General features: G+C 51.3%; 1 protein-coding gene across 1 annotated transcript; it reads left to right on the forward strand.

The window, feature by feature from the left end:
• The first annotated feature begins 2045 nt into the window (after nucleotides 1-2045).
• On the forward strand, nucleotides 2046-16389 carry Drg2 (developmentally regulated GTP binding protein 2). Its single transcript, XM_021212645.2, has 13 exons — nucleotides 2046-2198; nucleotides 4022-4182; nucleotides 6779-6868; nucleotides 7429-7489; nucleotides 8206-8296; nucleotides 8738-8810; nucleotides 8930-9020; nucleotides 9577-9674; nucleotides 9952-10028; nucleotides 11943-12031; nucleotides 12636-12694; nucleotides 15337-15390; nucleotides 15742-16389. Exons 1-13 carry the CDS (start codon nucleotides 2135-2137, stop codon nucleotides 15826-15828), a joined length of 1095 nt encoding a protein of 364 aa, XP_021068304.1. The 5' UTR covers nucleotides 2046-2134; the 3' UTR covers nucleotides 15829-16389.
• The last annotated feature ends 3728 nt before the right edge of the window (nucleotides 16390-20117 follow it).

Consider the following 20117-nt stretch of genomic DNA (forward strand, 5'->3'; position numbering starts at 1 on the left):
ACACACACACACACACACACACACACACACACACACACACACATGCACATCCACCTACACACATACATTCATCCCTAGCACACAAAGAAAATAGCACTGGGCCACACTAGTCAGGGGTCCTTGTCCTATGTGTGACTAGAATCCATCCCATCTAGAACTGGAAGCTCTGGGAGAATAGAGCTCTTTCTATACCAGGTACTGTCCTAAGGCTCCTGCTTTTGGCTGGTTCTTCTAAGCACTAAACACATGTCAATCACTGTATTATGCTTGGGCTACACCAGTGACTCAACAGAATGGGGTTGTTGCATTGTTGAGTCATGGGCCTTACTCTATTCTGAACATTAACTCTCTGTGCCCTCTGTGATTTTCTCCAGTGTCTTTGACCTTACTGGAGTATCTTTTGATGGACAAGTCAAATATGTGCATAGAGCAATAGTGACCTCTCCCTATGCAAACCAGCCCCATCTCCACAGATCTGCACGGACAGCGGGGCTCACAGCTGGCTTCCTAAACTTGGGTTTGGAGGAGTCAGATATTCCTTGAAGGAAAGGCTAGATCTTGAGGTAGGCCCATTTCTCAGGCAAGTAGCAAAAACAAAATCACAACAACAACAACAACAAAGAACTAAGGACCATGGGATCATGAAGCAGACAGCAGAGAAGATGTTAGCATTCTTGAAAATTGAGCCATTTTCCCCAACTGTAAAGTCAAATTGAGCTTACTTCTGGGGGTACAAGGTGGTGGTAAAAGATTCCAACAGCCATATTAGGAAGTAGTTGGAAGGAAGGGGTGGGGATAGGGAATAAAAGAAGTGCAAGATACAGGTATATGAATGGAAATGTTATGGGGCTGGAGATGGCCCAGTGGTTAAAAGCATTTGTACTTGCAGAGGGCACAGGTTTGACTCCGGCCCCATATGGTGGGACACAAGCATCCCTCCAGATCCAGGCAATCTGATGCCCTCTTCTGGCCTCTGCAAGCAACAAGGAAGGCATGCATGTGGTACACACATACATGTAGGCAAAACACTTAAACACGAAAAATAAAACAAATCTTTTAAAATGTTATAACCCATTATTTTGTATGCTAATTGTTTTTTTAAAAGGAAATTTGAGGCAGAAGGGCCCTGAGGACTTGGGCCTGGGCTCCTCAGGCCTCCTCATCTGCATGGACCACCCCAGCTTCCAAAATGCTCTGTCACCTTTTGATACCCACCCAAAACATCATATAAACCTACCACACTTAAATCGTCCTACCTTGCAGAAACATCCTACACATCTACTACATTACCATGAGGGTGAGTAGACTTGGAGTTCACAGCCAGAGCTTCATTTATCTTGGCACTGTCATTTAACAGCCGTAATTTGCAATCCCTATTTGGAAACTGCAATGCAAGCGAGACTGGTGACCCCATGCACTCTGTTCTTGAAACAGACAGGTTCGATTCCCAGAACCCACGTGGTTGTTCACCACCGTCTGAAAGTATACTTTTAGGAGATCGGGTGCCCTGTTCTGAGCTCCACTGGCACATGCACATGGTGTACGTACATACATGCAGGCAAAACACACATAAAATGAATACATCTAATTTAAAAATTAAAAACAAAAAACAATACCCCACATTAAGGCTGCCAATAAGTGCTTTTAACCGCTGAGCCCAGTTTTGAACTTTTCATTTGCTTTACTATCTGACACTGATACTAGCCGTGCAACCCAGCTGACTTCAAATTCGCAGCAATCCTCCTGCTCCCGCCTCCTGAGTACTGAGATTAAAGGTTACTCCAGCAGGCTAGACTCCAAGACTCTTTTACCGGCTTTACAGATGGGAGCCTTAAGACTTTCTGCCCATCTCCTTTTCTGTCACTATCAAAGAGTAAAGGGATTCCCCCTCTGCTTTGCAAACTGTCGATCTGGCCCTAATGAACCAAAGTCAAGACGGAGCTGCGAGGTAGGAACGGATGGTATCTGCTCTCCACGTGGTGTGCTCGGACTCCGAATCTCGCAGCACCGCGAGCTCGGGAGGACTCCATTCTTGGTGCGCTTCCTGGTTCTGACTGCTTTGCCTCCGGCATCAGACGTGAGCGCTCAGCGCTGTAAGCTATAGGCAGCGTGAATCTCCGCCGAAGCTGCAACTATGGGGATCTTGGAGAAAATCTCGGAGATCGAGAAGGAGATCGCTCGGACGCAGAAGAACAAGGGTGAGGGCGGGATCGGAGGGGTCTCCCTTTCTACCCTCCTTGTTTTTCTTGTCTGTAAAATGAGGGAACAACTGGAGCCACCTCCGAGGCCGGAGAAACACCGGGAATTGCCGAGGCGTGCGTGAGGCGGGAGCGGGCACATTCAGCGGTGGGATTAATGGGTTCTTGAGAGATCTGATCAGTGCTGGACTCTGTTCAAGTAGAGAAACCTCAGCGCGCACAATAAGCCGGTGACCCAGAAAGGCAGTGTCGGGGATCTTCCCCTAGGGTCCTAGCAGCTGGGCCTTCATGCTGAGAAGGGCAAGAGAAGACATCTCACAAAACAGCTTGTCCCGGCTGACAGGCAGGCGCCAGAGAGGTAGTGTCAAGGAAGTGGGGACTGGAGAATTTGTCCACTACGTTCTTGCTATGTAACCTTGTAAAGTCATGTCAGTTTTTGGCGACTCAATGTCCTCATCTGTGGATAGGGATAACACCCGCTCTGTTGTGGTTCACACGTGCAAAGCCCTTGCCAGAGTGATCACCTAATATTTAAAATAAACCACCCCAAATACACAACGCCAAGGAAACATCAAACCGTAAGGGTTGGGGATCAGTGGAGAGGTGGGACTCCAAGTAGTGTCTGTCCTTGGTGCTTTCCCGAGTCTTGAAGAAATGTGGTGAAGGAGTTAGTGCTGCTGCCCTTCCTGTTTTGCACACAATAAACGGATGCACGCGGCTAAGTGACTTTTCCAGGCAGTAATGGCAGGGTGGGATCGATCTGATTTAAATTCAGGCAATAGCAGGTTCATAGGTCAGTTGGTCAGAGAAGGGTGAAAGGAGTGGGGGCAGCTGAGGTCCTCGTTCTCAGTCTCAACCATATCCCTGCTATCATGCAGATTCGGTAAGACCTGAACCAGAATTCCTTCTCAGTAACTTAACCCATGTTCCCCCAGAATTTGGAAGTGGTATGGTATCCCTAACAATACTTTTTTTGGTTTGGTTTGGTTTTTGGTTTTTGGAGACAGGCTTTCTCAGTGTGGCCCTGGCCGTCCTTGAACTCACTCTGTAGACCAGGCAGGCCTTGAACTCAGAAATCCGCCTGCCTCTGCCTCCCAGGTGCTGGGATTAAAGGCGTGCACCACCACTGCCGAGCCTAACAATACTCTAAAGGAGGAGGAAAAGGAACACGTGTATAGTGAGAACAGTATGTCCCCCCTCCGTGAGTGCTGGGTGATGTCAGGATACATAAAGTCAGAACTAAGCACAAGGTACCCATCCTCTGCCTGGGGCCGCAGTGATGGGACATGAGCAGGGAGGCTGTGTGGCCTCCTGGATTCCCTCAGGGGCTGATCTCAGCATGGCGAATCCGTGTGTGCCACAGTGTTCCCTTCCTCCACGCAGTGGTACACCCATGGAACTCTAGCACCACAGAAAGTTCCCTGTGTCCATAGAGAAGCAGGGCAGACCCGAGGCCTTCAAGCCTGACCCAGGTTTTCTCCGGTCATCTTTGGGATGTGACAAGTCACGAATTCAGGAACTTCCTGTCTGTTCAGAATTGGCTCGTGATCTTTAGGGCAGCTACCAGGATAGAGTAAAGCTTCAGAGTGAGCAGAGAGCAGCCCTGGCCTTCTGTTTGCCCCAGGTACATTAGTGCTGCCCATCCATGCTCCTTAAGATGCTGAGGTACCAGTGGGGTACCAGGGCGACCTTTGAGGTCTCCTTGAGGTGATCGTTGTCTGGTCTTGATGTTCTCAGTTAGCACTTGGCCCTATGTGGGTTCCCCCCTGACCCTCCAGGTAGAGACCCTGACACTTGTTTCTATCTTGTTTTACATCCTCCAGCCACCGAGTACCACCTGGGCCTGCTGAAAGCAAAACTGGCCAAGTATCGGGCCCAGCTCCTGGAACCATCCAAATCCGCCTCATCCAAAGGAGAGGGCTTTGATGTCATGAAGTCAGGTGATGCCCGTGTGGCACTGATTGGCTTTCCCTCTGTGGGTAAGGTCAGTGATGGTCTGTGTGGACCTTGGGGAGAGTAGAGGGTCACCTACCTCCAGCATACCCATCCCTACCTCCCCTCAAAGCCTTACCTCCCTATCGCCTCACTAACTTAGAGGCTACTCTTTCTGCTCCTTAGCAGGAATAGTTGGCCTTCCAACTCAGTCAGTGGCACACATTTATTCAGTGTGTACCTTGTGCTGGGCATTGGGCCCAATACTGGCATTCCCAACCCTACCTACACATACTTCCTCTCAGAAAAGACAATTTGAGCAAATTCAAGTGTCACTTAATTAGTTTTAAGCTCCAAGGAAGTCCAAGGTCCTTCAAGACAGGTCTGGGTAGCTGAAGGCTTCTCTAGTGAGTGGTTGGTTCATCAGAGGTCCTAACGATGTGAGGGAGCTTGCCGAGAGAGACCCTTCAGGGGAAACCTGCCTGTAGATGTTGGGAGAGCTGGGCTATCTGCCCGAGCGAGCATCAGGAAAGCAGAGATGATGAGAGTCAAGAGAAGTTGGGCCTCAGAGCTAGCACACAGACTGGCTACAAGTGAAGTGATGATGTCACTGTGGAGTCTTCTGGAAAGTGGTTCAGTTTAATGTCCTATCTTGACTCACATTTTATGTGGTAGGATTAAGCATCTTTGCCAGGGCAGATAAGGTTTTAATAAATTTCAAATACTTGCCCCACTGGAGGTCAGAGAACTTAAAGAAGTCAATTCTTTCCTTCTACCTTATGGGTCCATAGGATAAAACTCAGGTTGTCAGGCTCGGTGGCAAATACTTTGTATCTGCTGAGCCATCTTGAGAGACAATAGGTTTTTAATGCTAGAATTTAACCCTTGTTACATCCCATGCATTAAGGTCAAGCTGTTGTCTGTGTCTATGCTTGAATTCATAGCTCCTTTAACTTCTCCCTACTAACCTGGATTTCCCCCATCATATTCACCTGTCCTGTCCCCCTAATTCTAGGCAGCCCCAGCATACTTTGATTTTTACTTTTTGTTTTGTTTCAAGGCCCGGCCTATGTCTCACTGTGTAGCTCTGCAGGGGCTAAAATTGGCTCCATAAACCAGGCTGGCCTCAAACTCAAACTCACAGCCGTCTACCTGTCTCTGCCTCCTGAGTGCTAAGATTAAAGGCGTGCCTCACCTTATCTGGCCCTGATTTTTAGTTTTATTTTTCTCATATTCACATGTGTATGGGTACATGTGTATGAGGGTGTTTGTGCACGTATATATGTATAGGTGTGGAAGTTAGGACAATATCCGGTGTTTTTTGTAGGTTTGTTTGTTTGTTGTTGTTTTTAAAGATTTATTTATTTCAATCTCTGAGTACTCTGTCTACATGTACATTCTATGCCAGAAGAGGGCATCAGATCGCATGGATGGTTGTGAGCCACCATGTGGTTGCTGCCAATTGGACTCAGGACCTCTGGAAGAGCAGCCAGTGCCCTCAACTGCTGAGCCATCTCTCTAGCCCCTCCACCTTGATTTTTAAGAAAGACCTCTTACTGGCCTGGACCTTGTCAAGTAGGCCAGGCTTTCTGACCCAGTCCCAGGAACTCCCCTGCCTCCACCAGGGGATTATGGAGATTATGGGCCACTCCTAGGTTCTTTACAGGAGTGCTAGGGAAGCAAACACTTCACTGATTCCGCATAGCGGCCTTGTGCCCCTGAGCCATAGTCCCAGCCTGACGTGATGACCTTGACATTTCGATGAAGTGCTGCTTCGGTGTTGCATGAAGTCCTAGCTTTGGAACTGTCTGCTTCAGCACAATCCCACCATGTATCCCTCCGGCCAAACCTCCCTCCAGAGGCCTGTCTGGTTTGATCTACTTCCTGCCCTAGTCTAGGATCTGCCATTTCTCCAAGGAGGCCTGGTTTCCTTTTGGGGAAAATGGCTGTGGAAACAAAGACTGAGGCGCTGGCTTACTTCTTAGCAGGTCCACTGGTATACAGATAACATATCAGAATGAAGATGGGCACAGGAGGCTGTCCATCCCAAAGCAGCGCGCCAGAGGGGATAAGCGGCAGCAACTGTTCTTGGGTACTTGCTATAGGCTAGGCATATTTTATTTGTTTTGTTGCCCCCACCCTCATAATTAGTGTGTCTGCAAAAGAAAGTGTACCCCTGATGAGTCCTGTCTTACAGGGTGGCCCATCTGATCTAGGATCAGGGATGTGCCCAAAAGTTAGCCTCCAGCATCGTTGCTAGGCATGGTGGCAGCCAGTGCTCTCAGAACCAACTTCTCTCCATGTGCAGCTCCCTGTAAAGCCCCAGAGCAACAGCAAGCTCAGAACTCTAGGCTCAATGGGACAGTAGAGCCTGAGAAAGGCTCCTGGAACAGGCGGGGAGAGCTTGGGAGCCAGGTCCCTCACCTGAGACAGTTGTGAGGCCTCCGAAGACCATGGACTCTGGTGCCAGTCCATATTTATGGGCTAGAGACCATGCTCTCTCCGAACAGTTACTCTGTACACTCGGCCAAATCCCCAATCTAAGGTCAAGGAAGGCTCCTGCTTTGTCTACCCACAGGGACTTGCCCGGGAGACTGAGTTGAGACTCCTTGGGGCATTGGCCGTATTTGTTTTCCTCTCTCTCCCAGTCTACCTTCTTGAGTCTGATGACCTCTACAGCCAGTGAGGCTGCGTCCTATGAGTTTACCACCCTGACGTGCATCCCTGGGGTCATCGAAGTAAGTGCACTGTGCCGGGCCCACGTGAAAGAGGGGTGCTTGTGCTTGCATTTGTCAAGTGCTCACTATATAAGCATCTGAGGTAGCTATCCCTATGTGGGGGGACCCTGCAGTACTGGCCCTTCTGGGGACCTGAGAAGTACCTGGCTGACCTAGAACCCTAACTTGTCCCAGCAGATCAGGCTGGCATATGGCAGCTCTGCCTGGTGCCCCTCTGTTCTTTGCCCTCTACACATCCAGCTCCAGCCCCTGACTGCTGCCTGGTTGCTTCTTTACCCCTCTGTATAGCCTCAGACTTCAGCCTTGCTTGCCTGGGTATCAGGCGTTGGAGCCTTGTGTCTCCATATGAACGGATTTATTGATTACACAGCAATGTGTTCTGTGGGCCTTTCCCGGCATCTCTAGCTCTTAGATGGTAGCCTATGCCAGGCTGAAGTGATGGGGGCCCTGACTTGGCCATAGTTGGCACCGGCTGTGGGCCCATTGTAGGTGTGTAGGCCCAGGCAGGCTCCTGGCCACAGTAGCCTAGCCTTACCTCACCTTTCACTTCTGTTTCCCAGTACAAAGGTGCCAACATCCAGCTCTTGGACCTTCCTGGAATCATTGAAGGAGCAGCACAAGGTGGGAGCAGGGTAGGGCATTGGGGGGGGGGGGCAGGTTGGAGTTCAGTTGCTGAGTGTTGAAAATGGATGGGGCTGTCATGGAGACCGCCTGTGGACTCCTAGCCCTGGTACCCTTGCTCTCCAGACAGGACAGGCTACAGTTTAGATGCTGGTGTCCTATTCACTTTGTGATCCTGACCTGGTGGTTGAATGCTTATCTTCACAATGGGCATAGTCACACCAAATCCACAGCAGTGTTAAGGAGTAAATGAACAAGTGTTCATGAGGCTTGGCTGGCCTAGTGCAGGGAGGGAGAGAAGGTCATTGTCATTCCCTGCCACAGACTGGCCTCACTTGGGTCCCCTGTGACCTTCACGGGGTAATGATGGTTACCCTGTCATTCCACTCAAGGTGCTGACTTCTAGAACCAGTTCTTCACTGAGCTAAGGTGGTACACACCTGCATTCCTAGCACTCAGGAGGCAGAGGCAGGAAGATCATGAGTTTAAGACCAGCCTAGGCTATATAAGTAAACCTTGTCTCAAAGAACACGAACAAAATCAGACTCCTTGGATTTAACACCTCATTGATTTCCCCAATTCAAAGAGCAGAACATAACAGGAATGATGAAGGTCTGGAAGTGACTGGAGTCTAAGGTGTTTCAGGCTGCATAATCACATTGTCCTACCTCTTGCCTGTGCCATATTGAGACATAGCCTTCCCTCTACCCATGCAGGGCGAGGCCGTGGCCGGCAGGTGATTGCTGTAGCACGCACAGCTGATGTCGTCGTCATGATGCTGGATGCCACCAAGGGAGATGTGCAGAGGTCTGTGCAGCAGGGCAGGCGAACCACAGGGCTAGTCCCATGTATCTCTGGCTCAATTGGTCTGTGTCTAACCTAGCCACCACTCAGCCTAAATGTCCTCCCCACTAGGTGGTGTCTAGCTAGGATTGGGGATCTTAGGCTCAGGTACAAGGGACAGAGGCTAGCCCTGGTTACCGTCCACCCCTGCTGTCAGGGCAGCACACAAGCCTGTCTCTAGCAATAAACCTCTGAGAGCTCCTTGCCTTCTTCTAGGCACCCATGAGGGCACTGTCTAGCCTCTGCTTTCGAAGCTCCACCACAATTTTGGGATGTTGGGTTGCTAGGGAAGGGGCTAGGAGAGGAACTGTCTTCTGTCTATGCAATCAGGGCTGTGTAGGCCATGAGGATGCTCTGTGACTTGCTTAGAAACAGCCTGTGAAGGCTCACGCAGCCTTTGCCTAGGTCTCTGCTGGAGAAGGAGCTGGAGTCTGTGGGTATTCGCCTGAACAAGCATAAGCCCAACATTTATTTCAAGGTATGCTCTTACACTCTACCCAGGGGCAGCCTGGGAACTGCCTGGCCCTCCACAAGGGATGGGCAACTGATGTTGCTGCCCCTTCGCCAGCAGCTTTCCCTGCTTCTCTGTTGTTCCAGCCCAAGAAAGGTGGCGGCATCTCCTTTAACGCAACGGTCACCCTGACACAATGCTCAGAGAAGCTGGTGCAGCTCATCCTACATGAGTACAGTATCCTTCCAGGAAGGGCCTCCTAGCCTGGGGCTCAGGACCCAGCCACACACTTGGCATTTGGCTTCCTGACATCCTGGTCGGATGTTCAGGTGTCCAGGTGACAGCTAGAAGAAAGACAGAGTGCCCTGGGCAACTCTCCTGAGAACTGTGGTCTCTGGCTTGGAGAAGAAGCAGGGGCTGTGTTCGAATCTGATAGTGGGTGCTAGAGGATGGTGCGGGGCTCCAGAGGCAAGAGATAGCAGTGAGTGAGGCCAGGCAGGGGCAGGATGCGACCTCTAGCGTTCAACTGGTGCTGCTGGGGTAGCCTGGGCTTCCAGGTACTATCTCACTCCTGACAGCAAAAATTCAAGTCGTCTGTTGGCTTGTTTTTCATATTTTGTGATTTACGGAATAGAGGTGAGAGGTTCCTCAAGCCTTCAGAGCTTGTAGAACTTCACAAACAGACTGTGGGCAGGTCCCTGTGGCCAGTGCATTTTACTACTTGGCCCCCCACTAAAAGACCCACGCGGACACCGTGCCAGTACACAGCTTGCCCTTAATCTGAGCTACTCAGAGATCTTCAACGCCGAGGTACTCTTCCGGGAAGACTGCTCTCCAGACGACTTCATAGATGTGATTGTGGGCAACCGGGTGTATATGCCCTGCCTCTATGTAAGTGGTGCCGTGGCCCAGGCCACGTGGCTCTTCTCCGAGTGTATCTCTTGCACTGCAGTGACCCAGATGGCTCCCACCCACTTCAGTAGTCTGCTGAAAGGAACTGAGAGCCAGGGCTCTCCCCATATCACCTCCCCGGCCTCTGTGGCTGCTGGAGTCTTAGAGGGTGGAGAGCTGGAAACCAGGGTTCTTTTTAGGGGGAGTTTCTCCAGGGCAGGTGTTACCATTGAGGCTCTGCCCCTGGCATGACTGTTCCTCTGCTATCCAATCTCAGGTGTATAACAAAATCGACCAGATCTCCATGGAAGAAGTAGACCGTTTAGCTCGAAAGCCCAACAGTGTAGTTATCAGGTAAGAATGTGGCTTTTTGCCACCCCACTCTCCTTTCAGAGTGTTTGCTTGTTTTGAGACAAGGTCTCTGCATAGCTCTGGCTGTCTTGGAACTCACTATGTAGAGGAGGCTGGCCTTGAACTCAAATAGCCACCTGTCTACACTTCCTGACTACTGGAATTAAAGGCATGCATCACCATGTCCTGTCTCTTTAAGAGTTCTAATCCCAAGGGATAGGGCCCTGGTAAGCCACCTCAGTTTGGAAGAGAGCTGGACACCCCCCCCCCCCAGCTCCTGTGAGTCACATAGCCTAGCATCCCCTCCCAAGGGAGAGTTTGAGGCCCAGGAGCTGCGGGCAGGGCTCCCATGGCTGCTGGTGAGTGAAGTCTACCTTGGCCACACTTCCTGCCCTTCTTTATTGTGTGGATCACGAGTGACTCTGGCCAGCAGTAAGTGACTCACTTCCTGATGACACCCTGCACCCTGCAGAGCTCCTTTTCAGAGGGGTTGTACTAAGTCATCAGCTTCTCTGCCTCCCTCCATCAAACCAAGTGTTCTGATGACTCCCCTAAAGGCCTGGCTTGTGGGAGCAGGTGACAGCTGAGGGTTATCTCCTAGACATTGCAGCTGCCGAAAAGGGCAACATCTGTCCTGCTGTTCCCCAGACACTTTGTGCTGCCTAAGACATACTCATCCTTGGTATTGGGAGATGGTCACCCTTCCCTGCTTGTACTTACCACAGCATCCAGGGCTGTGAGTTTCTGACAAAACTCACTTTAATCCAGTCTGGGTTCATCCTGAGAGGCGGGCTGGCTGAAATGGAATGTGCAAGAGGAAAATGGAAGCCTAGACAAATTTCTGTTCAAGGCTCCAAAGTTTAATAACCGAACTCCGTTTAAATAACATGGAAAGATCCCCAGCCCGCCCTCCTAAGTCTTTGAAGTTGCGGTAGCCCGATCGTAGGCGGGTCCAAGGATCGAGGCGGGGATGAGTGTCTGTTGACGTAGGTAGTCCAAGGATGCTGCATTCTGGGAGATCTGGGGAGGTCCTCTCGATAGCAACTCTCTGGTGGGTCTCAGCGCCTGTAGGGGCTGGCACTTTGAAGGAGAGTGATTAGTGTAAACGCAAGGTAGGCTTGGCGGCAACAAGGAGCTAGGAGACCCCAACACAGGGCCACCTGAGTCTGGCTGTCCCAAAATCGGAGTTCCTCTGTCATAGTTAGGGTTTTCATTACTGCAATGAAACACCATGATCAAAAAGCAAATTGGAGAAGAAAGGGTTTATTTTGGCTTACACTTCCAGATGATAATCCACCATTGGAGGAAGTCAGGCCAGAACCTGGAGGCAGAAGCTGGTGCAGGTGCCATGAAGGGGTGCTGCTTACTGGCTTGCTTCCCCTGGCTTGTTCAGCTTGCTTTCTTATAGAACCCAGTAGCTCTAGCCTAAGGATGGCACCACCCACAGTGGGCTGAGCCCTCCACCATTGATCACTAATTGAGAAAATGCCTTATAGCTGGCATTTCCCCACCCGAGGCGCCTTCCTCTCTGATGATTCTAGCTTGTGTTAAGTTGACACACAAAACCAGCCAGTACATGTTCCCTCTGTATTCTGAGAGTTCCTGTGGGTAGCCCTGGACCTTTAGCAATCCATCTTTCTTTAGGGAAATGTGAGCATGCCCATGATCCCAACACAGCAAGCCCCTGTCCCTATAACATACCATGGATTTCCTATAACACAGCCAGACTGGTCCATGGGAGAAGGCGGAGCTCTGTTGGTTATGTTGCCAGGTAACCAGAGGCACAGCTGGCATCATGATAGCCTGCTTGTTAACAGTGGTGATGGCAGGGCTACATTGACTTTAGTACTCTCTGACAATAGAGACTTGGCCTCTGAGCACCAGGGCCCTGCCTGCCTGACACTGCTTTCCTTGCAGTTGTGGTATGAAGCTGAACCTGGACTACCTGCTGGAGATGCTGTGGGAGTACCTGGCCCTCACCTGCATTTACACCAAGAAGAGAGGGCGTGAGTTGAGGAGAACAGCTCAGAAATGAGCCTCCCCTCCCCCAGCTTTCCCGGGGCTGCCAGCCTGTTTGCGCCGTGCAGGGTCTCCATGGCAGTTTGTCTGTTAGATCGGGCTCTGCTTTTGTCTTTAGGCAGAAGACCTCGGCCTAAGCTCATGTGGCAGAGATGCTGGCTGTCGGGCAGCTGGTCGGGAAGCTGTGCCAGGTCCCCACTGGCCACAGCAGCATTGCTCTCTGGCTCTCCCTCCCCCCACCCACCCACAGAAACAGGCCCCTTGTTAGGGTCCTTACTCTGCCTCCATCCCTGGTACACTGTTTACCTGAATGTGGGGCAGTTTGTGGTAACCCTGCCCTTGTAAGCTAGAAAGGGCTGTGGCTTCCCAGCTAGGCTCCAGCATTCATTCACCCTGCCTATTCAGCCCACACATTCCATGGCTCCGCTCTGGGTGATGTAGTGGATGACAGCATGGCATAGCTTGAGATTCTGTATTGAAGGTATGCCAGATAGTAAGGAGCAAGGCTGGGGGCCTGGGCGGTAGAACAAGTCTCTGAAACCAGCTGATGCAGGACAGACAGAGACTGCGACATACTTCATCTCCCTACAGAGAGACCGGACTTCACAGATGCCATCATTCTCCGGAAGGGGGCCTCTGTTGAACACGTGGTAAGTTAAAAACCTACCCGAATGGCCAGAATGAAGCCTGAGCTGTTTGTTCCACCAGAATAGGGAGAGGTGAGGTGAAGCAGGCTTGCCTTGGCTTACCTGCCTATTGGACACTGAGACAGGTTCTCTCCGTGAGATGGGGGGTGGCGGTGGTGGAGGTGGACCTCTCTTTTCCTGTCCTGTAGGGTTGGGTAACAGCTAGCTGCAGGGTGGCTAAGATCACATTGAATAAGGCTCAGCTGACCACCTGGCACTGAAAAGGTGCCAGTGCACAGTAGTCTTTGTTGCTCCGCTCCCAGTGTCACAGGGTCAGTTGTCAATGAAGGAGAACTGTCACTTTTTCAGCCTTGCTGTTATGATATATTCCAATTTCTCTAGTGTGTGTGGAGCTAAGCCTGGGAAAGGCCAGCTTTCTCCCATCCCCCACCCCCCACCCTCCACTCCACTCCCCACCCCTGGTGCCAGAGCTGTTGCTCAGAGTCACCACCTCCTGGGGCCACCATTCAGCCCCAAGGGCTCCTGGGGCCTGACTATTCTGCCTTATTCCAGGATGGCTGTGGCTGCTTCCTGCCCCAGCGTGCTTTCATTGAACATCAGCTCCAAGTGTCTTACAGAGCTTAACAGATCTCAGGCTCCTGTCCCCAGAGCTCAGCTATTCTGTGTGGGTCTGTGGGCTGCTCACATGTAGTTCGGGGAGAAGTTTGGAGGGCATGGACTGAGGTGCCCTGGAGTCCAAACTAAGACTGAGTACAGATTTGAAGGTACATCTCAGTCAGGAGTTTGTGGTCCCTTTCCCTCTCAGAATTGCTGCCTGACACCCCCTGAGTAGAGTCAAGCCACACAGCCATGGTCCTGAGTCCTTTTCATTGGTTTTATTTTCCTCCGTCCCTGTTCTTTCTCAGAGTCTGTTTTCTGGGGGCAGGGGACCAGCCATTCCTGCAGCCCTCAGGAAGAGTGGTTGGCAGGCCAGCATTCCACTCTCATTCAGCCTTTCATTTGGCAAGTCTAGCCTGAGCCAACAGGGTACCAGCCTTGTGGTACTTGACACACAGCTAGGCTGGTTACTGCTCCTGGGCTAAGGAGAGTTGAGAGTGCTCCAGCCCCTTCTGGAGCCATGGCTGTAGTGCCCCCTGCTGGAATCATAGTGAGCTGCAGACACGGGTGCTGGCCCTTCTAGGAGAGCATGTTCCACCTTGGACCAAGCTGCTTGTCTAGAGTAAATCGGCTCTCACCATGTGTGGTAGAGAGAGCGGGTCACCAGGATGAGGGCATGGTGTGAGTCAGGAAAGGGCCCGGGGGCAGAAGCAAAGGCAAGGGAACGGAACGGATACAGGTGTCAGGCCTTCAAAGAAGAGGCCAGTGGGGTGCAAGAGGACCTTGGATCTTTACTCAGAGCCTGGACTTTGTCCCAGAGAAGCCTTCCCTGTGAGGAAATGGCCTGCCCCTGCCCTGAGGCATGCATTGCAGCCAAGATGCTCGCTGAGACCAGACAAGCAGCCAAACTTGCAAGCACACCCAACTCTTCCTCCTCTGCCCCAGTCCCTCCTCAGGGGATGACAGACCCCCAGAGCCTTTGTGATATACCTGCCTTGGCCCTGTGGGTGAGCATTGGTGGCTTGTCTAAGATAGGCAAGGAACCCTGAGGAGAAGACTCTGAGGAGGGCCCTTCCCATCTCTGATACACTTGTGTTTTTCTTAAAGGATTACCGGGAAGGGCCCCTGTCATGAAAAAGGTTCCTAGTGAACCTGTGGTAAATGGGCCCTGCTAGAATTGTCCCTTCTGCCAGACACTGCATAGTAAGGCTTGTGGCAAACTGCAGGGGAGGAGTGCTCCCTGTCAGGGTTTCAACTGGACATTAGGGGTGCTAGACTATGTTTTTAGACTACTGGTGGCATTTCTTTTTTTAAATGATGAGCTGACCAAACTAACTTAAAAACTCATTTGTAGGTCAGAGCTGACCTCTAGGCCCACAGTTGTTCCCTGTCTGGCCTTGGGATAGGGGTGTAGGGAATTGGTTGTCGTGTTTGCTACTAGCAGTGAGCTGACTTGCCATATCTGTTCAGGAAGTATTCTTGTAGGCCTGGACCTGTAAGCTTTGTGAGCACCTGGGAGGAGGAATGACATCTCATGGTCCGTTCACAGACACTTCCACTGTGGTACTCTCACTGTAGCAACCATATTCTGGGGCAATTGCCAACTGCCCCTCAGGGTTGTCATGTGGCCTTCATCTCACCCAGGAACACTGAGGGATGTAGGCTGAGTCCAGGAGAAGAATGGCATGGATATGCAAGATGCTATAGGCCACAGCTGGAGTTGGGAGGCTTGAGGGACAGTGACCAAGCAGTTAGGACTCCAAGCCAGGGTGGGTGTTCTGGAAAAGCCTTCCTGACCTTTTCTAAGGGAACGTGTGTATGGTTGTCCAGAAGAGGCAGGACTACCTGCAGAAGCGTCCCTGGGTGTGATTTCAAAGCTGCTTAGGGCTGGGTGTGGGTAGGGTGAAGCAAAGGGCCGTGCTTAGTGCTTATGGGGCCTATGGCTGCTGTACTCATGGCCTGGACTGTCCAAGTACCTCATGTGGGATGGCTGCTCAGCACAAGGCCCAGTTACAGGGCCTCATCTCCCTGACTTTCCTGTCCCATAGTGCCACCGCATCCATCGGTCACTGGCCAGCCAGTTCAAGTACGCCTTGGTGTGGGTAAGTCTGGGCAGGAGCTGGGTGGCAGGCTAGCCCCAGCAGCCTCAGGGTGGCAGGCTAGCCCCAGCAGCCTCAGGGTTAGGCTCAGCACAGCATTCCCAGCAGCAGCACTGCCCCTCTGCACTGGGGACTCTTGTGTCTGTCTGTCCTACCCCATGAAGAACCAGAGTTGGAAGTAGGTCTCTCCATCTCCAAGACTTAAGTGGGATCCGTCCCTGCCTAGGCCCACAGAGTTTGCGCTGTAGGAGCTCCTACTTCCTTGGCATTCACCCCCTCCCCCTGCATCCCGCTGTCCTCCTGCAGCCTTGGCCACCCAGAGACTGACGTGTCCCCTCTGCCCTCTTCCATCAGGGTACCAGCACCAAGTACAGCCCGCAGCGGGTAGGCCTGACCCACACTATGGAGCATGAGGACGTCATCCAGATTGTGAAGAAGTAGTCACGCCACCTTCCTGCAGCTTGGCTCCCAGGACTGGGCCCCCTGGAACACACAAACGGGAAAAGTACAAACATATACCCTAGGAAGGGACTCTTGAGTTGGCTGGTTCATGAGCTCCTTGGGTAAACAGTGTTGGGCTAGGCAAGGCTGGGGACCAGGGCGTTGCTGAGGACATTCCCCATAAAGTCTGTACCTGTGGCAGGCTTACTCAGCAGCCTACAGCCTGTGTCCGTGCTCTGTGCCCCTTCCAGGCACTCAAGGAACTTAGTTACCCACATCTTCCCAGCCAGACCTAAGCTGACCCCGGCTCAGGTAGGGTCCCTGAGGCTGAGACTCCTGACAGGAACTCTAGCACATAGTGGCCTCAGGATGACACCTCCCACACGTCCTCCCAACACAGGGCTGTCCCTCATGGAAGCCAGGGGCCAGCCAAAGTGTCCTAAAGTGCCTCCCCCTTGGAGCCCCTCCCAGAGCAGCCTCCTCCTGCTTGGGTGGGACCTCTGAGTCTGGCTCCATTTCCTTCTAAGCTCCTATGTCTGCCCTCCTTTCTGAAATAAAATTTAAAAAAAAAAAAAGGGGAAGTGGTTCCTTACCAGACCAGACCTAGGGAACTTGTGTTTCTGTGTTTGGACCAGTGGGAATGGGGAATGGGATGGCAGGCATAGCTTGGGCCTCTGAGGGACTGGGCCCATGGAACCAGGAGAAGGCAGAATCTGCCCAGCCTAGGACTGCCCAGAGGCTGCAGGTCCCCTCTACCCCCCATTGCCTTTCTAGAGGCCAGCATCAGCTGCCAGAGTAGATGGCATCCTTAGGATGCCCTTGAGACTGTTGGAATCGCAAAAGGCTTCTCTGAATGCAGCGTAGCTGACGCTCAGGCAGACCAGAGGCCCTTCTGGTGCTGGCTAGGTCCCGTGCTTCTCTATAGACAGTGCACAGATGCTCTTGGCTGCCGGAGAAGTGGGGCTTTGGGCTGCATTACCCTATTTCTCTACAATCACCAGGAAAGGAGAGAGCTCTAAGGCTGGAGCCAGACTGCAGCTCAGCCTACTGCTCGCTCTCCAGGCTGTTCCTTGTTCCCATGTCAGCTGCTTATGCTTTCCAGAGACAAAACAGGAATAATAGATGTCATTAAATATACATTGGGGCCCAGGCGGTCAATGTGGCAGCCTGAGCCTCCTTTCCATCTCTGTGGAGGCAGACATAGGACCCCCCAACAAACAGCATGCAGGTTGGGAGCCCGCCACAGGACCCAGGTAAGGGACTCTGGGTCCTTGGGCTTCTGCCACTGGCCCCTGACATTGCGGAGAGAAGAGAAGGGGCGGCAGAGCTGAACCTTAGCCTTGCCTTACTGGGTACTCTTCTGAGCTTCACTGTCTTCTGTGAGATGGGCAGAGTGCCGGTGTGAGTCCTTGGCAACAGTGTCACACCAAGACAGGTAAAGATATAGCTATTTGTGGGGTACATCAGGACAGGTAAAGGTGTAACTGTTGGTGCAGTACACCAGGGCAGGTAAAGGTGTAGCTATTTGTTTCAACTCCTTTCCCTAAGGACTCAAGGGAAGGAGTCCAGCACACAAGGGCTTTCCCTACTCAGGGAAAGCCTCAGCCCTAGGAGATGCTGTTTAGACCATGAGTTCCCTGGGCAGCAACCTAGCCCAGGCATGTTCAGTTCTTCCTGTATGCCTGGGAAAGATGGAAGCTGGGTCGGGGACAGTTCTGGCTGGATTCTGGCTTGGCTCCTGTTTTTCAGGTGTCCCCATCTGTCCTGTCCTGGGCTGTGTGACTCTAGCCATTCTGGTCCTACAGTCTAAGCCTGTATGTGAAAGGGGTGTTCACCTTTGTCACTAAGGTACTATTATCTACCCTGATCCCTTTCTGTAACTGTCATTCCAACCATCCTTCAGCAGAAAGCCCCAAGTTCTCTCTCAAAATCCTAGGGACCCAAAGCCCGGGTCAGCGTGAGCAAGGCTGCTTTTCTCTGGTCTCTCCTTGCTTTCAAAGATTCCTTTTCGCTGTGTTCCCAAGTGTACCTTCACCCAGAAAGTTAAATGCCCCACACTATCTTCCCTTTTGTGACTCAGTTTCCCAGGTGCAGTTGCTTCACCTGTCAGTGTCTCCCACCCAACGGCTCCTGGTGCCTCATGTTTCGAAACTGATTGCAGCCATGCTGTCTTGGCCTTACCAGGCTCAACACAGCTGGCTTCAGCTCTGTCTTCCCTCCCTCCCTCGCCGTTTTCGGGGATCAGTGTCTCCTTTTGCGAGTATGCAGTCTCACAAATAAAAAGGATTTATAACAGACCCAGGAGAAAGTTTGGGGACAATTTGATTGGCGCATGAGGGAAAAGCATCCGAGTAAGCAGCTGGGACCCTGGGACTGCTGGGAGGGTGGGCAGGACAAAGTCATGGTCTGGGTGACAAGGGAAGCAGGTGCGCTCTGCAGCTGCGTGCCTGTATGGTCCTTAGCAAGAGAATGGCAGGGTGTGGTGCCGCACGCCTGCAATCCCAGCACTTGGGAGGCAGAAGCAGGCAGATCTCTGGGTTCACAGCCAACCTGGTCTACTGAGAGAGTTCCAGGACAGCCTGGGCTATACTGAGAGACCCCATCTCAAAGGGAGAGGGAGAGAGAGAGAAAGAGAGAAAGAGAGACAGAGACAGGGACAGAGAGACACAGAGAGAGAGAGAATGAATAGACGGTCAAGCCGAGCTTAGGAGTTTGGTGCCCAAACAGATAAAAGGAAAAGCTACACTTTGTGTGCACACCGGTGTATCTGCATATGCTTGCATCCGTGCATGTAGAGTGCAGAGGTTTATGTGGGTGTCTTCGATCACTCTCCACCTTATTTTTTGAAAACAGGGCCGTTTACTGAACCTGGATCTTAAAGTTTTGTTTAGAATAGCTGGCCAGCAAGCTGCAGGAATAACTGACCTGTTTCTGCCCTTCCTACCCCACAGCATGGGTTACAGACGTGTCACTGTGCCCTGCTTCTAGGTGGGTGTTGAGGATTCCCAACTCAGTCTTTATGCTTGCTCAGCAACCATTTTATCCACTAAGCCATCTCTCCAGCCCCAAAAGCTACGCTTAAAAAAAAAAAAAAAAAAAAGTTTATTTTTAATTATGTTATCTGTGCACAAATGAAAGTCCCCACAAAAGGCCAAAGGTGTCACATTCCCCCTGGAGTTGGAGTTTCAGGCATCTATGAACTGTCGTCATGTGGAGGTTGGGAACCCAGGTCCTGTGTAAAAGCAATGAGTCACCTCACTACCCCGAAATTGACTCTTTTAAGTAGGCAGGCTCAGAAGTAAGGACCTGGGGCCCATGAGCTGGCTCAGCAGGTTAAAAAGCCTGTTGCGACACCTGATGGCTTTTCTAGCCTCAGGTTCTACACAGTGGAAGGAGAGAACCAACTTCCATTGAAGTTGTCTTCTGATCTCCACGTGTCCACACAATAAATAAAAGAATAAAGTAAAGGTTTAAAACAATTCTGTAAACAATTCTATCACAGACAGGGCTTCTGGGGTATGTATGCATTAAGAGAGAATCATTTTTCTACTTTCTTAACATGTCTGTCAGGAAGATCAACTCTCCTGAGGGGTAGTCTTGACTGGTGGTGGACAGGCTCTTAGCTTAGCCCTTAAGGGAGGGATCAATAGTATGTTTTGTGGGCAGTTTAGACTGCTGTGTGTTTTTAAGGGGATTGTAGAAGGAAAAGGTCTCACATAGCCCAGGATGTATTCACTCTGTAGCCAAGAATAACCTTAAATGTCTGATCTCCCTGCCCCCCTCCCTGTTGTAGGTGAATACTGGGGTCCTGCTGGTATTTCCAGGTTCTGGGGTCCTATAACCAGGAACTGGACAGGGCCACGTGGACAGTGACAGTGTAAGTGGCTTTGTTCTTAAGCTCTCCTGGAAGCTGTGCAGACTCAGACAGGTCTTACCTTAGGGAATAACACGGAGTTCTTTTACTCTGTGTGGGAATGGCCCTGGTTGCCTTAAGAAGCTGTCAGCAAGCAGAAGATATTTAGATCTTTGAAAATGAAATATTTGAGTAAAATCCAACTGTCTAGCATCATTGCCACAGCCACTGCAGTTTCCAAGTATCTGAGGTACACACACACCACAGAATCTGCCTGGGAAAGGAAGCTACAGGTGCAGGAATGTCTTCTAATTTAGGTGAAGTCTCCCAATGTTTTATTTTGTTGATGGGCCATGTGTATTGTGATTGTGGAGGCAGAGGCAAAGAACTACTCCTTTGATTAGCTGGCATCCCCACTGACACTGGTTACTATATA

This window comes from Mus pahari, chromosome 14 (assembly GCF_900095145.1).
Source record: "Mus pahari chromosome 14, PAHARI_EIJ_v1.1, whole genome shotgun sequence".
In the NCBI taxonomy this organism is placed as follows: domain Eukaryota; kingdom Metazoa; phylum Chordata; class Mammalia; order Rodentia; family Muridae; genus Mus; species Mus pahari.

Excerpts from the sequence above, each read along its gene's own strand:
- Drg2 (XM_021212645.2), top strand. The coding sequence starts at position 2,135 with ATGGGGATCTTGGAGAAAATCTCGGAGATCGAGAAGGAGATCGCTCGG. Across the intron at positions 8,811-8,929 it reads AGCCCAACATTTATTTCAAG|CCCAAGAAAGGTGGCGGCAT; the intron begins GTATGCTCTTAC and ends CTGTTGTTCCAG. Across the intron at positions 9,675-9,951 it reads TGTATATGCCCTGCCTCTAT|GTGTATAACAAAATCGACCA; the intron begins GTAAGTGGTGCC and ends ATCCAATCTCAG.